Source organism: Portunus trituberculatus, chromosome 24 (assembly GCF_017591435.1).
Source record: "Portunus trituberculatus isolate SZX2019 chromosome 24, ASM1759143v1, whole genome shotgun sequence".
Classification (NCBI taxonomy): Eukaryota; Metazoa; Arthropoda; class Malacostraca; order Decapoda; family Portunidae; genus Portunus; species Portunus trituberculatus.
Window position 1 is genome coordinate 12444634 of NC_059278.1, and position 21450 is coordinate 12466083.

The 21450-nt window shown below is 39.2% G+C and overlaps 1 protein-coding gene across 15 annotated transcripts in view; it reads right to left on the minus strand.

Annotated features, from left to right (window-relative positions):
• Positions 1-277: 277 nt before the first annotated feature.
• LOC123508360 (methionine aminopeptidase 1-like) overlaps positions 278-21450 on the minus strand; it is a 132016-nt gene continuing 110843 nt past the window's right edge. For all 15 annotated transcript variants that reach the window (XM_045262010.1, XM_045261998.1, XM_045262002.1 and 12 more), the window contains 3 exons: positions 17181-17324; positions 16987-17052; positions 278-2302 (listed from right to left, as the gene is read on the minus strand). In XM_045262010.1, coding sequence (XP_045117945.1) covers positions 2142-2302; positions 16987-17052; positions 17181-17324 — 371 coding nt within the window. In that variant the 3' untranslated portion in view covers positions 278-2141. The remainder of the gene's footprint in view (positions 2303-16986; positions 17053-17180; positions 17325-21450) is intronic.

Genomic DNA, 21450 nt, shown 5'->3' on the forward strand with positions numbered 1-21450 from the left:
TCCAATCTGTTATCCATCAATCCTGAATTTCACACTTTTCTTCAGTATTTTGCTAGAGAAATATCCTCTAATTATATTGTATTCTTCATGACTTCCTTTCAAGTAAAAATAATTCATTTCCACTTCTTGTTTCCTTTCTTTGTAAAACAATACACATAACAACTTTACTGGCGATCAGTCTTATTCTAAGCTGTACACTCTTCCTGTCCTGGACATGCCATACAGAAATGTTCCATATACTATATCTGATTGGATACTGGATATAAAAATATATGTATCAGCAGAGAACTTTTAATAACATGTTGGATGAATGCACATAGCAGAAAGGAAACAGGAGAGAAGTTTCAATATATTGGGTGAGTGCATATAGCAGTAAGGAAAACTGGGGCAAAGTTTTAATAACATGTTGGGTGAATGCATATAGCAGGAAAGAAAGTAGAAGAGATACATCCAGACCTGCTTTCTTTTGTAATTTACTGGGGCATCTGAAGCCAAATGCAGACTCATTGCACTCTTTATCTTACCTAAGAACAGGGTAATATGTAGTTCTTGTTAATGTATAAATATCTATGTAGCCTCACTGAGGCTATGTTAAGCTGCCTGTCTTAATATATATTTCTCTACCTATTTTGTTAACCAATAATTTTCACAGGCAGTGTAGGACTGGGGCCCACAGTAATGATGTCTTGAAAATCTCTCTTACAGCCTTTTAAAGGCTACTGAACAGCACTGGCAGTGCAGTTTCAAAGTTAGAAACATTTGCATATTGGAAATTTTAGCAACTGTTTATATACATACAACATGATGATGTGATTGGTTTAGAGGCTTGAGATATGTGCAATATGACAATGACTTCAATACATTTTGTATTGCTAGAGACTTTTGAGAGGTGTTTCTGAAAGTAATGTTGGTTAGGGATTGCATTGTTACTAAATATGTATTTAGCAAATGTATGAATTTTCTTCATCAATAAGTAGAAAACTTATTTTCTTCATCAATGAAGTAGAAAACTTATTTGCTATGTGTGATATTAAAATTTTCTTGTGAAAAGCATCTTTCATAAAAAAAAAAAAAAAAAAAAAATGCAGCTTCTAAAAGCCAGTGATCTACAAAAAGAAAAGAAGTGTACTGGTTTCATTTGGAATAGAAAATTATTTTTTCTCTGGACATTTTACGTGAAATTCTTTCCTTTCCAAAGGACTCACAAACATTATATCCCACTATCACCCCAAAATTATGGACTGGCAGCTGGGACCAGAAGGATCTAACAAAAAGATGAAACATTTAAGATTTTTGTGGGGGTTAGACCAATAAAATCAGTCAGTTTACAGGAAATGAATGAATGAATCAATCAATCAATCAATAAGCAAATGAAATAAATAAATAAAGAAGGTTCTCCAACTTAGCTTTGGCTAAAAGAAACTGCATATTAACCATTCTATGGCTAGCACTAAACCTCAAGAGGACACATTTATCTGGGAATTAAGACAGCTGCTAAAAATTTACTGAAATTCATTACTATAAATAAACAAGTCAGAATGGAAGTGTAAGCCAGGCCTTCAAATGGACAGTGTAAATATGAGGGCCTAAAACTTTTTATTGGACACATTTGTATCATGTATCATTCATAAATCTTATGTATCAATTCAACAAACATACAACTTGATAAAAATTCTTAACATAGTTTAGTTTCTAATATAATTAACACAAAGAAAGTTAAGATTCCTGCAATGTCTTATAAACGAGCAAAGATTGACAAACAAGCTCTCACTGTTATCACGACTAGTGACATCTTGAAGCTATGAACCTTTCTTCACCAAAGAACAGCTTTAATATCTGGCCAGTTTATCTGCATAAATGATACAGACTGTTATAGTTCAATACAAAATATAGATATTCTACATCGTGCTGCAATAATTACAAATAATATAGGTGTGTTAATGCCCAGGGACATATCTTACATAGTTCCACAAATCAGGATCACCTGTATGCCACATTATCTAAGTAACAAAACTCTCCAGGTTTGAAAGTCTGATTCTTCATATTTAGAGAGTTTATAGTCTCAACATATTATTACCTCTCAGTTGGTAAAGAAACAAATAGCATAGTCTTAATATACATGTCCTAACTTTCACCCCACCTCAATCCATAAAATATGGCTGACCGTTCTTCTCATTACGTTGCGTCAGGATCTCCACTCCTGTATCGGTCACAAGGAGAGTCTCTTCAAACTGAGCTGAGAGCTTCCCATCAGCTGTCACTGCAGTCCAGTTATCAGGCCACTGTTCATCCTTCCATGTACCTGAAGACCATCAACATGAGAACATATAATATACAGAATACAAAACACACTGTCATTAAAACGTACAACTGGAAAAGATTAAAAAACCCTTCTTGCTTGGGTATAATGCAAGCAGCAAAACATTGGCATCTCACTTTCCTCACAAATCAAATCACCACTATCACTATTAGACTCAAAGTCAATCACATATACAGTGCTGGCACTCTGGGGTTAAAATATGCAGTACTTTACAAAACTTTTTTTTTCTTATGTTATGGCCTATAGTGCCTGTAGGCATACTTGAAGAGTATATATGGGAACCACTGTTTGGCTTCTGCCCATTAGTGGTGCAGGTAATTTTATTTATAGTGGTACCCATATAAGGCCCCATATCACCACCCAAGCACATCTTTGGTGTAACCACTTAGAACCTGTGTATCATGGTGACATGTAGGAACTTTAAACCACTTGACAAATGGCATAGCTTCAAAGGGGTATGTGGTGGGATTTGAACCTACACGTGGACGTCTGCCCAATTCCACGGTCACCACCTTATTCACTACACCACCACCTCCCTAAACATAAAATCAAATACGTTGTTTGATAGCATTTTCTGGAAAGACTTAAGAACTCAGATAGAGCAGATACTAAAAGTTAATAACAAAAGGCTTGCAGACAACATTCATTCTTCACAACCTGCACACCAGGCAGAGTGGTCCCTACAACAAATTTATTGCCCTCAACTATTAATCACTCCTCCTCCTTTATGATACCTGTTTATAAGACACACATCAGACCCATTCTTGAGTACTCCTCATTTCTGTGGTTCACACAATATCTTGGAGACTTGAAGAAACTTGAATTTCTTCAAAGACAATGGACTAAGCAGATCTCAAGATTAGAATCCTTTTCATACTCTCAGAGACTTTGAACTCTCAACCTCTGCTCTATTAAAGGTCAACATATTCATTCTGGCCTGATTAAATGTTGGAAGATATTTCAGAATCAGTCACTCATAAAACTACCTGACTTGTTCCAACTACCTAATTAAACAGCAATGAGGCATCATTGATTTAAGGTGTTACAATGGTTCCCAACTATTGATTGCAAAGCTAGATTTTTCAGTAATCAAATTGTATCTCTATGGAATTCTCTCCTGATGCAGTTGTAAAACTTAAATTGCTAGACAGTTTCAAACCTGCATTGCATACTCAACTGTCTGGTGTACTGTATGATTTTCAAGACTAGACCCTGAAATATTGCTTATGGCACATCTTTCCAGCCTATATTCGGATCAGGTTGCTTGATTTTTAATACTATTACCTATGGGCTGGCACGCCAGCAGTTTTAGGTAAACTCAACCCCCAGCTATAGCGAGTTTCGCTAACGCAGTTCAAAGCAATCGCGGGAACATAAAAAAACACCCTTACATTGCTAACGCGGATCCTAGTGGAGCTATCGCGGCTCATGAATCACTCTTTATCCCGGATGTTGACGTGAAGGCTACATCATATCACCTGACTTGCTGATTGGCTGAATTGACGTATTAGGCTGTGATTGGCCAGCACACTCCCGCTTCCCCACTCCTCTGCTCCCCCGACACAGTAGACTGCATGGCGCGTGTCATGGTGAACCTCAAGGTCACGTGTGTATTATATCCGGACAATGGCCTCTACTCCCCCTCCTGGCCACCCATGGAGATCCCTACCACCCAACCCGACCCAGCGAAAGGCTACAGCGGCACCTGGGAAAGAAATTAAGAAGAACCTTACATACGCAGTGAAATATGATAGTGAAATTGGTTGAAAGTAAAAGTTCAGTGGGCACTAAGTTTGGTATCAACGAGTCTACAGTGAGAGGTATTTACCTCAAGAAGGACCACATTAAAGCACATATGAACCTTGCAAGTGATACTGCTGGACATAATGCTGTGCGAAGTTCAAATAATGTCCTCATGACTGAGCACCTCCTCAGCAAATACTTTGACTGCATGGCAAAACGAAATTTGGCTGTGGACACGAAGGAGGCCATGGATACAGCAAAGGAAATTTATAAAGGAGTGGCAGCAAAGTGGGGCATTAAACAACCGCCAGTATTTTTTGCATCTAAAAGATGGTTTGACAGATTCTTAGCTCAACGCAAGATAAAAAACATCAAGATTTCTGGAGAAGCTGCAAGTGCAGCAGGCAATACCCAAAACAACTGCGTCATGTAATTGAGGACAGACAATACACTCCTGATCAAATTTTCAACATGGATGAGACCAACTTTTATTGGAAAAGTATGCCATGTCGCACATTTATTTCTTCAAGATCAGCCCGTGTACGTGGAAGAAAGGCAATTAAAGAACTCTTCACCTTACTACTGGCTATGAATGCTTCAGGAAGTTGCAGATTCAAGCCCAGTTGTTCATCATGCCAAACGTCCCAGGGCTTAACCCCTTCGCGCCGGATGTTAAAAAAGCCCGCCTGTATGATATACGGGAGGTAGTGCCGCGTGCCCAAGCGCAGGAAACTCGTGCAAGCTTGTCATACTTGTCGTCTTTGTGTATTATGCTGCTATTTTTTAGTCACTACATAGCCTTCAAAGAGGAAAGTGGACGCTGAGAGAGAGAGAGAGAGAGAGAGAGAGAGAGAGAGAGAGAGAGAGAGAGAGAGAGAGAGAGAGAGAGAGAGAGAGAGAGAGAGAGAGAGAGAGAGAGAGAGAGAGAGAGAGAGAGAGAGAGAGAGAGAGAGCATTTGCTAATATTTTAGACACAAGCGGACGCATGTAGCTTATCTTCGATAGGAAGAGGGGAGAGGGAGGAGAGGAGAGAGAGAGAGAGAGAGAGAGAGAGAGAGAGAGAGAGAGAGAGAGAGAGAGAGAGAGAGAGAGAGAGAGAGAGAGAGAGAGAGAGAGAGAGAGAGAGAGAGATATTAGAACTTTTGTGTGTGTGTGTGTGTGTGTGTGTGTGTGTGTGTGTGTGTGTGTGTGTGTGTGTGTGTGTGTGTGTGTGTGTGTGTGTGTGTGTGTGTGTGTCACGAATGTTACAAGGCGGGACGCATGTAACTTATCTTCGAGAGGGAGAGGGGGGAGGGAGGAGGAGGAAAGGGAGATGAGAGAGAGAGAGAGAGAGAGAGAGAGAGAGAGAGAGAGAGAGAGAGAGAGAGAGAGAGAGAGAGAGAGAGAGAGAGAGAGAGAGAGAGAGAGAGAGAGAGAGAGAGAGAGAGAGAGAGAGAGAGAGAGAGAGAGAGAGAGATGGGAACAGTCTATGCCATTGGGAAATTTTAGACACAAGGCATGTAGCTTATCTTTAGTGATTGGTGGAGACAAGGATGGTGGGAGGAGCACTAGGATTTCAAAGACAGCATACGGCGTGTGTAGTTGGTATCCAACACACTATACGGGACAACTGAACTGAAGAAAGCTCAGAAAAGAAATATGACGCCTACGTAGGCGTCACCGTATATGCTACTGGGGCTTCATGATGCCTACATAGGCGTCACCGTATTGAAGGGGTTAAAGGGGTCAAGATATGAACAAGTTAAATGTGCACTGGCTTAGTTCTGCAAAGGGATATGTGTCAGCCAAGCTTGGTCTTGACTGGCTGAAGGATTGTTTCATTCCTGAGGTCGAGGACTACTGCAAGAGAAATAACATCCGCTTCAACATTCTCCTCGTTTTGGATAATGCACCTGGCCACTCAACACTCCTTGCAGATGTGCATCCCAATATTCGGGTGGAGTTTTTGCCTTCTAACACCACATCACTAATACAACCACTTGATCTGGAAGTAATTTCAGTGGTTAAAGCTGCCTTTTCTCGCCAGCAATTTCAAATGATGCGGGCAGCCACCAAAGATGCCATTGTTCTCCAGATAATGGTTGAAAGTGAAAGTGAAAATGAGGAGGAAGACCTAGTGGGAGATAATGAATCAGAGTGCCGTGTGCTACAATATTGGAAAAGTTTTAGTGTCAAGGCTGCTGTTGACTTAATAGTGTCGTACTGGAATGATGTTACTCCTGCTACAATCAACCATGCATGGTGTAATCTGCTCGAGGGCATGCCTGAGGACAGGAAAGTAAAGGTAGCAGGCGAGCCACAAACAGTGGCGGCAGAGGTGGAGGCTCGTCATATTTCTGGCTCTGGTTTTGCTGAAACTACTGATGACGACATCCTAGAAATGTTACGACCCGATGCACCCAGTGTACAAGAAATGTTGAATGAGGATGCCTTGTGTGATGAAGCCAGTCCTGAGGAGAATGAGGAGACAGCTGGTGTTGAAAAGAAAAAACTACCAATCAGTGAAATAAAGAAGCTGCTTGAATATGGCCTTCAAATTCATCACATCTTGGAGCAGGACACTCTTATCAATAATGAGAGCAAGTTTGCAGCCATAAACCAGGCTCTGTTCCCTTATGAGGAGATGTACCGTGCTCATGTAAACAATCTCAGGCAGTGTAAAATCTGAGATTATCTGCAACGAAAACAACCTGCCCAGCCTGATGACAATCCTCAACCTTCCTCTTCGAGCTCTCTCTTTGATGAAGACAGTGATGAGGAATTTCATGGCTTCATGAATGATCTGACTCATCGGAGGGGTGGTGAAAACCAGTAACCACTGCCAACGCCTCGGAGCCCCCTTCCCCCTCCCACTTACAAATCAACACACGAAGGTAAACTTGTTTATTTTGTTTTGTTTTGTTGTTTGTTTTTGTGCATTTCATGTCTGTATTTACTCCAGTATATTGAAATGTGAATGGTATCAATAAATCATAGTAAGATGAGAGAAAAACAAGGTGCTAATTCGTTGAATTATGTTGCTACTCTAGCCGATCAGATCCAATTTTATTTTTCCTATTATTTCTTAACAATGGCTATCGCGTTTTTAGCTATCGCGGCAATATTAAGGGACCAATTACTCGCGATAGCTGAGGGTTGAGTGTACACTAAAACTTCTTTATGAAACACAAAGTCATGCTACAAGAATTAGTTGGGCCAACAAGGCGAGTAAACAGCCTGCCACACATTTTGAATTTTAATTACTTGCAAAAAAAAAAAAAAAAAAAAAAAAAAAAACCCAGCATATGTGCTTATGCAATAATACATCATGCATGTATTATTGCAGGTAAACATTTCAGGATTTGATAGTTCAAGTAATTCTAAATTGGAAATACTCTATACATAAATGGTGTGTTTTAGTTTATTTTGAGAGAAATTAATGTATAAGTTGTGTGTTGTAGGATCTGCTTGTTTGTGTGGGCTGCTAACTCCTTCCTTTCCTCCTTGGTTTGGTAAATACTTAGGAGGCAGCAAGCAGCATTAAGCGACCATTTGTTTCTACGTGGTCAAAGCTTTACAGGAAACAGTTACCACATGACAGATTGATTTTGGACATGTTAGTGAAGAAAATATACATATAATAAATTACACACAATATGATTCCTTCTTCTAATTCTTGGCTTATTGTAAATATCCAGAATTTGTAGTGGCTGTCTTTACAACCCCAATTTTCTCTTCACCTACCAAATTTTCTATTGTATACAGGGTGGCTCCCATTCAGCCAGTCATGAAGAGTTGCCAGACATCTCAAACTTTTTACAAAAACTCAAATGAGGGGACTCAGAAATATGAAGCCAACGTGATGGAAATAAGTTGCCAGCAATCACAACAACACAGCTGAAGTTAATTCCACCATGGAAATCCAAACAAAATGCCATAAAAATTCATTATTACATAAGGAATCACATTGTCACAGGAGTTCAAGAGACTTGGTTATATAAGCAATTGTGGTGGGTTAAGGGTTAAAAAGTAGCACTGAACGATAAACATAGTGGTATGTTATCTGTACATTTTCTTCATTAACATAAACAAAAAAGTATCTATCATATGCTAACTGTTTCCTATAAGGCTTTGACTGTGTAGTTTGTTGAAAAACAAATGATCACTCAGTGCTGTGCAACACCACTCAAATATATAGTCAGCCAAGGGGAGAAGGAATGAGACAGAAGCCCACTAATTTCTCATTAATTTCTCACAAAATTAAGCAAAACACAGCAGGTGTATACAGTATTTTTAACTTGATAATACTTGAAAAATCAAATCTTGAAGTATGTTCTGTACAGTAATTTGTGCAACACCCTACAAGTACTTCCTAATTAATTTTCACATCCTGAAGTACTTACCATAACTGATAGGCCACTCATGCCTTAAGGGCATGCTGCAATCAAGATTTGAAAAATTCATTAAAAAAAAGTTATAGGTTTTATGACTTGAAATTTTTAGAATACATTATTAGCAACTGGTTGTCTTTGGCATGTCTGAACATGAATGTGATAGAGTAATGACATCATGACTTCATGACGTCATCCACAGAGTTGCATTCAAAATGTCGTATATGCCTTATCTTAAATTGTTTTGCAATGTGCTTTGGCATGGACATATTTGAAAGATGTCTAAAGAAACGTAGAGAACACTTTTTTTTCAATTTCTCCATATGTTATGAGATATGATTTTTTAAAGTTTTTGCATTTCATGATGCTGGAAATTCGCCTACATTCAGCCCGTTCCTAAAAAGGGTGACCGTTCTAACCCCTCAAACTACCGTCCTATAGCTTTAATCTCTTGCTTGTCTAAAGTTTTTGAATCTATCCTAAATAGGAAGATTCTCAAACATCTGTCACTTCACAATCTTCTGTCTGATCGCCAGTATGGCTTCCGTCAACGTCGCTCTGCTGGTGATCTTCTGGCTTTCCTTACTGAGTCTTGGTCATCCTCTTTTAAAGATTTCGGTGAAACTTTTGCTATTGCGTTAGACATAACAAAAGCTTTTGATGATAGAGTCTGGCATAAAGCTTTGATTTCAAAACTGCCCTCTTACGGCTTCTATCCTTCTCTCTGCAACTTTATCTCATGTTTCCTTTCCGACCGCTCTATTGCTGCTGTGGTAGACGGTTATTGTTCTTCTCCTAAACCTATTAATAGTGGTGTTCCTCAGGGTTCTGTCCTGTCACCCACTCTCTTTCTATTATTCATTAATGACCTTCTTAACCAAACTTCTTGCCCTATCCACTCCTACGCTGATGATACCAGCCTACATCTTTCCACGTTCTTTCAGAGACGTCCAACCCTTCAGGAAATTAACAGATCACACAGGGATGCCACGGAACGCCTCACTTCCGATCTTTCTAAAATTTCCGATTGGGGCAGAGAAAATCTAGTAGTTTTCAATGCCTCAAAAATTCAATTCCTCCATCTATCAACTCGACACAATCTTCCAGACAACTATCCCCCTCTTCTTCAATGACACTCAACTGTCTTCCTCTTCCACAATGAATATCCTCGGTCTGTCCTTTGCTCATAATCTTAACTGGAAACTTCACATCTCATCTCTTGCTAAAACAGCTTTTATGAAGTTAGGTGTTCTGAGGCGTCTCCGACAGTTTTTCTCGCCCCTCCAACTGCTTACTCTGTATAAGCGCCTTATCCGTCCCTGTATGCAGTACTCTTCACATGTTTGGGGGGGTTCCAGTCACACAGCTTTGCTTGATAGGGTGGAATCGAAAGCTCTTCGTCTCATCAACTCCCCTCCTCTGACTAACTGTTTTCAGTCTCTTTCTCACCACCAAAATGTTGCATCCCTTTCTATATTTTATCGCTATTTTCATGGTAACTGTTGTCTACTGATCTTGCTAACTGCATGCCTCCCCTCCTCCTGCGACCATGCTGCACAAAGCTTTCTTCTTCCTCTCATCCCTATTCTATCCAACTCTCTAATGCAAGAGTTAACCAGTACGCTCAATCATTCATCCCTTTCACTGGTAAACTCTGGAACTCCCTCCCTGCATCTGTATTTCCAAATTCCTACAACTTGTCTTCTTTTAAGAGGGAGGTATCGAGGCATTTGCTCCCCTAATTCTGGCTGACGGTTTGGGCACTTTTTGTACTTTTTGGAGAGCCAGCGCTTAAGTGGGCTTTTTTCTAACTTTCTTTTTTTTGCCATTGGCTGGCCCTCTTCTCTCGTAAAAAAAAAAAAAAAAAAAAAAAAAAATATATATATATATATATATATATATATATATATATATATATATATATATATATATATATATATATATATATATATATATATATATATATATATATATAACCCCTTTAACGAAGGGGTTACGTTCCTAAAAAACACTTCATTACGCAAAACTTCGTTAAGCGAACCAATTACAACAAGTTTAACCCCTGCTTTGAACTTCCATTGAGAGTAAGCAAAGCGAGAGTGCATCATAGTACAGTGAAAGGTTTAATGAAAATAAAAATTATGAAGTTAAACATTTAGGTAGTTTAATTTAAGTCATTATAATGTACACTAATGTATGTATGTACGTAACTTTATAATGTTGATGATCTTAACTTTATGAAGGGAGGAAGAATGAAATGGAAAGACACTAACCGGCAACCTGTGGAATGTAAACAAAGTGCGCATCATTGTACTGCATACAAAACTTATGTACCACATTTCCACAAGGCTTTCCATTTTATCCATTGTAGAGTCATGAGTTCAGGTGGTTCTTTTAGCTTGCAAGGAAGATACGGTCTCACCAGCCTTCTTAATAGAGTCTGCTGACTTGAAAATTGAGACAGTATAATATGGAGTCAAGATAGTGGCCAGCACTGCTATAGTTTTCTGGCCTCTCGTGTCTGTGAATAATATCTAGCTTCTTACAAACACTAGGCCAATTGCAGGGCATTTTGGTGGTAAGTTGAGCTAGGGAAGACAAGCTGCTGCTGACGCTGTTATGTTTTGACTGAGGAGTGAGTGTTGCGCGTGTTGTCCACGAGAGGCTTGATCTTGATCTTGATCTTTATTCTACTGGTGTCCCAGGATTTTTCCTGAGGCAGGCCTTAGTACCAGCAGCTCCTGGTGTATTCAAAAGCCTGTCAGCTTGTGTAATATGGTTGGGCTTTCAAATTTAAAAAAAAAATTACCTGGATAAAACTTCGTTAAAGTGAGTTTGGTGTTCGTTAAATGAGCAGATGGTAGTAAAATGAAACCTTCGTTGTAGCGAAATTTCGTTGTGTGAACCTTCGTTAAACGGGGTTGCCTGTATATATATATATATATATATATATATATATATATATATATATATATATATATATATATATATATATATATATATATATATATATATATATATATATATATATATATATATATATATATATATATATATATATATATATATATATATATATATATATATATATATATATATATATATATATATATATATATATATATATATATATATATATATATATATATATATATATATATATATATATATATATATATATATATATATATATATATATATATATATATATATATATATATATATATATATATATATATATATATATATATATATATATATATATATATATATTGTAACAATGTGGAACAGGTGGGTTGGTGGGTGATGGAAAGAAACTCAGGAGTAGCAGGAGTATTTTATTTCTCCAACGTTTCGCCCATAGGGCTTCTTCAGAGAGAATGACAGGCCTGTAGGCAAAGCAGTATATATATAGTACAAGTGGATCACGTCGCGGTGCGCTGGAAAGTGGAGTGCGCTGATTGGTCTCTTCCAGGTGGCCTCCCAGTAGCTGAGATGTGCGCACTCATCGTAAGAATTCATCACTGCACACTCTGAAGGCACGTAAGAAGAACCCTATTACTATGCCTGATTTGGTTTTCATATCGTGCCGTGAAAAGAAGTGGACAAAATCATCCTTGTTCAGCAAAGAAGTGAGGAAGATTTTATCTAGAACAGACAGAGGAAAGAAACTAATTGGCTTTCTCGAAGAGGCACCACGTCCACCAAGGATGAGAGGGCTCCCAAAACTACACAAACCAGGAGTCCCGATGAGGCCTATAACATCGGGAATAGGAAGCGCTCCTCACCGGCTCGCGAAAGTATTGGCGAAACCGCTATCAGCAGCAATGGGAACCATCAGCAGCGCCCACTTACGCAACTCTACGGACCTCATCGAACGGATACGTCGCGTGGACCTTGCGGGGAAGAAGATGGCCAGCTTCGATGTGAAGGCTCTCTTCACGAACGTACCAGTGGTTGGGGCAATGAAAGCGGTGCAGAAAGTAATCGAAAGTGTTAGTGAAAGTGAATTACCAGTGAACAAGACGGATTACATAAAACTAGTGTCTCTGTGTGTGAAGTTTGGGTGCTTTACGTTCGATGATGAGGAGTTTGTGCAACACAGAGGTTTAGCCATGGGTTCCCCCCTAAGTGCAGTTATGGCTTCCCTCTACATGGAGTTACTCGAAAGCGAGAGTTTAGTGCGTGTGATGGGGAGCGAATCACTGTGGTTTCGTTACGTTGATGACATTATAGTAATAATGCCGACAGACACCAACGTTAACGACAAACTCTGTAAGCTCAACGAAGTAAATGAGCACATACAGTTTACAGTGGAGGAGGAAGTTAATGGTGTGTTGCCGTTTCTAGATACCGTGATTCACCGAAAAAATGAAAGAGCGATATTTTCCGTATACAGAAAACCCACTAACAAGGATGATTTTGTCCACTTCTTTTCACGGCACGATATGAAAACCAAATCAGGCATAGTAATAGGGTTCTTCTTACGTGCCTTCAGAGTGTGCAGTGATGAATTCTTACACGATGAGTGCGCATACATCGTGGAAGCATTCAAAAGGTTAATGTATCCACCAGGCATGCTCCTAAAACTGAGGAGGAAAGCAGAGGAAATTTGGAAAAGAAGAGAAAATCCAGCAAGAAGGGAAGAGGATTTCCTGGTCGTGCCGTACTCGAAGAGGACGGCACCGGTATCCCGTCTACTCGCGAGGACTGGCCTGAGGATAATCCACTGCGCGGGAAGAAAACAAAGGACATCGTTACCAACAACCCTCCACGAGCAGAAAACGAGGACAGCGTTATCTACAAGATACCGTGCAGTGGATGTTCGTCGTCTTATATTGGCGAAACAGGGCGAGGACTGAAGAAGAGGATATATGAACATAAAAATGACATGCGCCACCACAGGACCTCTAACTCGCTAGTGGTGCACGCCCGGGACAAAGGCCACCTACCAAACTGGGTAGGAGCGACGACCCTACGCAAAGGATTAAAGAAGAGGATAGGAAAACAGTCGAGGCAGCATACATCACCACAGAGGAGGAAACCACAAACCACAGGGAAGGATTTGTCTGCCTATCCCGCGCAGCGGCGCAGCTCACCATCTCAGCTACTGGGAGGCCACCTGGAAGAGACCAATCAGCGCACTCCACTTTCCAGCGCACCGCGACGTGATCCACTTGTACTATATATATACTGCTTTGCCTACAGGCCTGTCATTCTCTCTGAAGAAGCCCTATGGGCGAAACGTTGGAGAAATAAAATACTCCTGCTACTCCTGAGTTTCTTTCCATCACCATATATATATATATATATATATATATATATATATATATATATATATATATATATATATATATATATATATATAACAATGTGGAACAGGTGGGTTGGTGGGTGGCGGAAAGAAACTCAGGAGTAGCAGGAGTTTCTCCAACGTTTGCTTTTTCAGAACAGATGACAGGCCTGTGCAGCAGTGAAGTGCGCGTGCGTGCGCTGATTGGTTCAGCAGGTGGCCTCAGTGAGATGGTGAGCTGCGCGCTGGATAGGCAGACAAATGTCTGCCTATCGCGCAGCGCCCAGCTCACCATCTCAGCTACTGGGAGGCCACCTGAAGAGACCAATCAGCGCACTCCACTTTCCAGCGCACCGCCGACGTGATCCACTTGTACTGTATATATACTGCTTTGCCTACAGGCCTGTCATTCTCTGAAGAAGCCCTATGGGCGAAACGTTGGAAAAATAAAATACTCCTGCTACTCCTGAGTTTCTTTCCACCACCCACCAATATATATATATATATATATATATATATATATATATATATATATATATATATATATATATATATATATATATATATATATATATATATATATATATATATATATATATATATATATACATATATATATACAGGCAACCCCCGCTTAACGAAGGTTCACACAACGAAACTTCACTACAACGAAGGTTTCATTTTACTACCATCTGCTCGTTTAACGAACACGAAACTCGCTTTAATGAAGTTTTATCCAGGTAATTTTTTCCAAGTCTGAAGGCCCCGCCGTATCATGCAAGCCAACAGGCTTTTGAATACACCAGCACCTCTGGTGGACAAAACGCGCACCACTCACTCCCCCTGTTCAAAACAATAGCAGCGTCGGCAGCAGCTCGCCTTCCTTCGCTCAACTTACCACCAAAACGCCCTGCAATGTTGCCTAGCATTGCTAAGAAGACCAGGAAGTCTCTTACTCTGGAAGTGAAGCTGGATATTATTCACAGACATGAGAGACAAGAAAACTAATAGCATTGCTTCCCACCATCTTGACTCCATCTATTGTGTCTACTATTTTCAAGTCAGCAGACTCTATTAAGAAGGCTGGTGTAAGCTAAAAAAAACCACCTGAACTCGTGACTTTGTAATGGATAAAATGGAAAGCCTTGTGGAAATATGGTACATAAGTTTTGTATGTGGTACAATGATGTGCCCTTTGTTTACATTCCACCGCTTGCCAGATAGCGTATTTCCCGCTCCACTCTCCCTCCCTTCATAAATTTAAGATCATCAACATTATAAAGTTACTTACATACATACATTAGTGTACATTATAATAACTTAGTCTTAAATTAAACTGCCTAAATGTTTAACTTCATAATTTTTACTTTCATTAAACCTTTCACTGTACTATGATGCACTCTCGCTTTGTTTACTCTCAATGGAAGTTCAAGTCAGGGGTTAAACTTGTTATAATCGGTTCGCTTAACGAAATTTCGCTTCATGAAGGGCTTTTTAGGAGCGTAACTCCTTCGTTAAGCGGGGGTTACCTGTATATATATATATATATATATATATATATATATATATATATATATATATATATATATATATATATATATACAGTAAAGTCCCGGGTTACGTCGGTTTCAAGTTATGTCAAACTCGTAGTTACGTCAGTCCACTATAAGGCAATTTAAGATAAAAAAAAAAACTGAAAATTTATAAATCGTATAGCGCGGGATTTATTGTTATTGTTGGTGGTTACCGTCACACCGCCCGCCTCAAGCTTGAATACAATAACACCCTGCCTCAGTTCCACCACACTGTCGCCCCTGGCAAGAGTGTTATCCTACTTCTGCATTTACTGACTCAAGTTCTTAGTATCTTGCTCAATGGCACCAAAGAGAAAACTCCTTAGTGACAGCAGTAATGCTAAGAAAAGGAAAACCATTACGCTACAAGAAAAAGAGGACGTAATTAAAGATATGAGAAGGGAGGCAGCAGCTGTGTGTGAGGGAGTGAAGAAGAAAATGGGAAGCCCGTTATCATGACAACGAGGAGGTTGACGACCTTGAGGGTTCGCGCACCCATCACAACAATAACAACTCCGGAGCCTTCGCCTGGGCCACACGACACTCGCAGCTCACTTGCACTGTCTGCACCTGTCTGCTGATCCCTATTGCCCTTTCCTATTGCATTTCCTGCCCCGCTGCCCATGCTTCTACTCCCACTGCACTGCACTACGCTCCCAGCTGTCTGCCTGGGCGTCACAACATTCGACCTGCCCACCCTCCTGGCGGCCTCAGGGCCACCCCTCTCGGCAACCTGCAGTCCTTCGCGTTCGTGGCCCTAATCAACAACAAAAACAAACTTGTGTTTCATATTCCTATATAGTTGTAAATGATATAACAATATAACCTTTAACTTACCTGAATGACCATAAACAATGATTGGTTGAAAACTCGATAATATGCTTTGAAATGTACGGAAACTCGAGTTACGTACAAAATCGACTTACGTCATGTTTCAGGAACGTAACTCTGACGTAAACCGAGACCTTACTGTATATATATATATATATATATATATATATATATATATATATATATATATATATATATATATATATATATATATATATATATATTTTTTTTTTTTTTTTTTGTCCTAGCCTAACAGTGGAAAGTAGTTCAGTAGTTTGTTTACATTTGTCTGGGACTGCGACGCTCCAAGGCAGAACTGCCAAAGAACAACTGGCCAAGATGAGCAGCTCTGTTGTTTATGAGTCTGAAGAGTTTCTCATAGAGATCATTAAAGGCCAAAAATGGCAACGAAAAAATAGCAGAGGCTTGCTGGGTATGAAGGGGCCGTCATGTTTGTTTACAGTTGACAAACACGACAAAGGCGGAAGCGAGCTTGTGTAATGACCGGCGTCTACAAAAGTTGACAGTCTTCAGAAAGTTGACAAAAAAAGTTGACGGATAAGTGTTAGTGTGACGCCACCTTAACGCTGACACAGGGTAGCAACGGTTTACACTTCTGCCTGGCGGGTTTGCAGCGAATTTAGGCTGGCAGCGGATTTTGACCAGGTGAGTGGCGTGCGAGATATGAATGTCAAATTGGCAAGTCACTCAGTCAAACCTTGAGGATTGGGTATTAATTAACTGAGTTCGAATTGGCAATAATTTGAACTGCGAACGGTCGAATCATGAGGATCCCCTGTACATCAATCTTATTTATTACAGTTTTTCAGTGGCAAAACATAAAAATTTTCTTACCTTCTGATATCATAGGTTCAATTGTAAATGTGTGTCCTGGTTTCATGATGCCCACAGCTTTATTTTCTGAAAATAGAATATATAAAACACATTATAAATATGATTTGAATGATTAAAAATAGTGATAAAATGCCAAGACAATTTATGCTGCATTGATAAATCAGCAAAAAGTATCTGGACACTGACTGACTCACTTGCATAATGAGGCACAGAGGGAGCAGTGTGAAAGAGCTGGTGTATACCATGGCCACAATAGGAACGCACGACGGAGTACCCCTGAGACTGAGCATGCTTCTGGATCACTGCACCAACGTCCCGGTACTTCACTCCAGGCTTGACTGTCATAAAGAAAGAGAATACTTAACTATCCAGTGCATGTACAGAAGTAAAGAGAAAACATAAATACAGAAGAATAAATATACATTTCATTTGTATGAGGAATAAACAAAAGTAGATGAAAAGAAAAAAACATCCCCCAAAATAAACCTGAAAGAACTTTTTTTTTTTTTTACATTACAAGGGCACTGGCCAAGGGAAAACAAAGTGTTGGAGAAAAAAAAAAATCCCGCTGGTTGCCAGGCCCTGTGAAGAGGAAAGTAGGAGAAAGAGAAAAAAAAAAAATCTAAAAGGAGGGTCCAGTTAACGTAAGAGGTGTCTTGACACTCCTCTTTTGAAAGAGTTTAAGTCATAGGCAGGTGGAAATACAGACACAGGTAGAGAGTTCCAGAGTTTACCAGTGTAGGGAATGAAGGAGTGAAGATACTGGTTAACTCTTGCATTAGGAAGATGGACAGAATAGGGATGAGAAGAAGTAGAGAGTCTTGTGCAGCGAGGCCGCAGGAGGGGGAAGGCAAGCAGTTAGCAAGTTCAGAAGAGCAGACAGCATGAAAACAGCGGTAGAAGACAGATAAAGATGCAACATTGCGGCGGTGACTTAAAGAATCAAGACAGTCAGTTAGAGGAGAAGAGTTGATAAGACGAAAAGCTTTAGATTCCACCTTGTTTAGTAAAGCTGTGTGTGGATCCCCAGACATGAGAGCCATACTCCATACACGGGCGGATAAGGCCCTGTACAGAGCAAGCAGCTGGGAGGGAGAAAAATGGACGAAGACGCCACAGGACACCTAACTTCTTGGAAGCTGATTTAGCAAGAGTAGAGATGTGAAATTTCCAGTTTAGATTTTTAGTGAAGGATAGACCGAGTGTGTTTAATGTAGAGGAGAGGGAAGTTGAGTGTTATTGAAGAAGAGAGGATAGTTGTCTGGAAGGTTATGTCGAGTAGATAGTTGTAGAAATTGAGTTTTTGAGGCATTGAACAAAACCAGGTTTTCTCTGCCCCAATCAGAAACAAGTGAAAGATCAGAAGTTAGGCGTCCTATAGCATCTCGCCTTGAGTCATTTAATTGTTGTTGGGTTGGGCGTCTGTTGAACGCTGTTGAATAATGCAAGGTGGTATCATCAGCATAGGAGTGGATAGGGCATTGAGTCAGATTTAGGAGATCATTGATGAATAATAGAAAGAGAGTGGGTGATAGGACAGAACCCTGTGGAACACCACTGTTGATAGTTTTAGGGAAGAACAGTGACCGTCTACTACAGCAGCAATAGAACGATCGGAAAGGAAACTGGAGATGAAGGTACAGAGAGAAGGATAGAATCCGTAGGAGGGTAGTTTAGAAATTAAAGATTTGTGCCAGACTCTATCGAAGGCTTTCGATATGTCAAGGCCGACAGCAAAGGTTTCACCGAAGTCCCTAAAAGAGGATGACCAAGATTCAGTTAGGAAAGTAAGAAGATCACCAGTAGATCTGCCTTTACGGAAACCATACTGGCAATCAGAGAGAAGGTTGTGAGCTGATAGATGCCTCATTATCTTCCTATTAAGGATAGACTCAAAGGCTTTAGAAAGGCAGGAAATCAAAGCTATAGGGCGGTAGTTAGAAGGATTGGAGTGGTCACCTTTTTTAGGGACAGGTTGAATGTGAGCAAACTTCCAGCAAGAAGGATAAATAGAAGTAGAGAGACACAGATGAAAGAGTTTGACCAGGCAGTGAGCGAGTTCGGAAGCACAGTTTTTGAGAACAACAGGAGGGACTCCTAGTGGGTTGGGGATTTTTAGATCTGGGTTTTCTTCAACAGTGTCATGCTGCATCACACTATATGTAAGAAAAAAACACACATTCACACAGTTCTAAAAGCAAAGGTGTCCTCTAGGAAAAAGTGACCATCTGTTAATTGAATTCAGCAGTAAATAAGAACAAACTTCACAAAAATGGAAGATACAATTATGGGAAGGCAGACTTTGTAAATTTAAGGGAATACTTCACAGAAGCTGAGTGGAATCAACTATATACAGCAAATAAAGTACAAGGGAAGCAGGATATATCTATGAATATTTATAATGAAGGGATTAAAAGATACAGTGGTACCTCGAGATACGAAAGGTTCTGTATACGAAAACTTCATTTTACAAAATGATATGCAAAGATTTTTTTGCTTCATATTACGAAAAACTAATCAGCATACGAAAGATACAAAACAAAACTCAAAATTCCCACGCGCAGAAAATTATAAAATTTGCACCATAAGATCCTGCTCTCCTATTGGTCAGAATCTTTCCCATCATGCTCAGTACCATGATCCTGCTCTCTTATTGGCCGAATCTTTCTCATCATGCATCAGTCGCACGTTTTGTTGGTATCCCGCCAGTATTTCGTTTCGGCATTTGCTATTGTTCAGTTTTTATGTTGTTTTGTGATGCTTTATTAAAGTTAAGTGTTAGTGTTTCTTGCCATTTTCTACATTTTCTGGGTTTGCCCTCCTCCTTTGCCGCCACTTTTGCTTTTAGAGGTTCCACATTTTCATATAATTTTCGTATTATTATTTATCATTTATTATTGCATTATGTTCTATCATATACTTCATTTACAGGTATTAATGGTTAGGTTAGGTATATTGAATGATTCAAATGTACTTGGCTCTTATTTCATTCTGGTTTTACCATTATCATAAAATTTAATGTGGTGTTTTCGTAGGGCTTGGAATGAATTAGGCAATTAACATGTAAATCGTGACTCATTATACAAAAAAAATCATATGAAAGCCACTCCGGAGCGAATTAATTTTGTATCTCGAGGTATCACTGTATGTTCCTAAAACCAGAATCAGTGAGGGGGAGAGAAAGAAAGACTGGTATGACATAAGATGTAAATTAGCAAAAAAGAAAAAAGGAATAGATGGAGAAAGAGAAGAGTCCGGACTTACTAATTGGGAAGAATTTAAGGTAGTAAGAAATTAACATGTCCAAACACTAATAGAGGAACAAAGGAACTATGAGAAAGACATAGTTGACAAATGCAAAAATGACCCAAACTCTCTTATAAGTATGTTAATGGAGAGAGAGAGAAAAAAAAAAAAAAAAAAAAAAAAAAGCAAAGAACAGATAGATTAAAAGTTGACAATGTCATATATGAGTATGCAAGATCACAGGCAGAAATAATGAATAGGTGCTTCTGATCAGAATTCACCAAAGAAAACAATTTTGAAAGGACACAAACAGGTCACAGGGACAAGGAAACAAGAAAAATCCATGTAGAAGTTGGGAAAATCAAGAAGATTATGAAAACCTTGGATGTGAATAAGGCTCAAGGTCTAGATGGGGTGTCAAATTGGATAGTGAGGGAATGTCATGATCAGCTAGCAGAGATATTACATAACATCATAGTATGTTCTTTTAAAGAATGAAAAGTCCTCTAGACTGGAAAAGGGCAAACATTGTATCAATTTTTAAGGAAGATAACAAAGAAGAGCCATTGAACTACAGACCAGTGTCCCTAACAAGTATGGTTGCAAAAATAACTGAAAAAAAAAATAGTCAAAGACAGGTTGATGCAACAGCTAGAAGAGTCACATACAATAATTGGAAGACAATTTGGCTTCAGAAGTGGAAGATCTTGTGTCACAAACTTATTGAGCTTCTACAATAGAGCAATAAGTATAATTTAGCAGAAAGACAGATGGGTAGACTGTATCTACCTGAATCTAAAAAAAAAACCTTTTGATAAAGTACCATATCAAAGATTGCTATGGAAAATTAAAAACATAGGTGGTTTACGAGGAAAAAGTACTGCATTGGATAATAGACTTCTTAAAGGGCAGAGAAATGAGAACAGTGATTAAAGGTGAAGAATCAAAATGGTGCAGAGTTATAAGTGGAGTTCCACAGGGAACAGTTCTCGCTCCTATAATGTTCATAGCATATATTATGGTTTATGAGGTTATATAAGCTTATTTACAGATGATGCAAAAAACTGAAACAAGTGAAAAATGATGTGGATTAAGAAATCCTACAGAAAGGCTTGAATAAGATACATGAGTAAAGCAAGAAATGGGAAATGAAATTTAGTGCAAAAGTGCAAAGTGATGAAGATAGGGAAAAGCAATAGAAGACAGAAGAGATCTTAC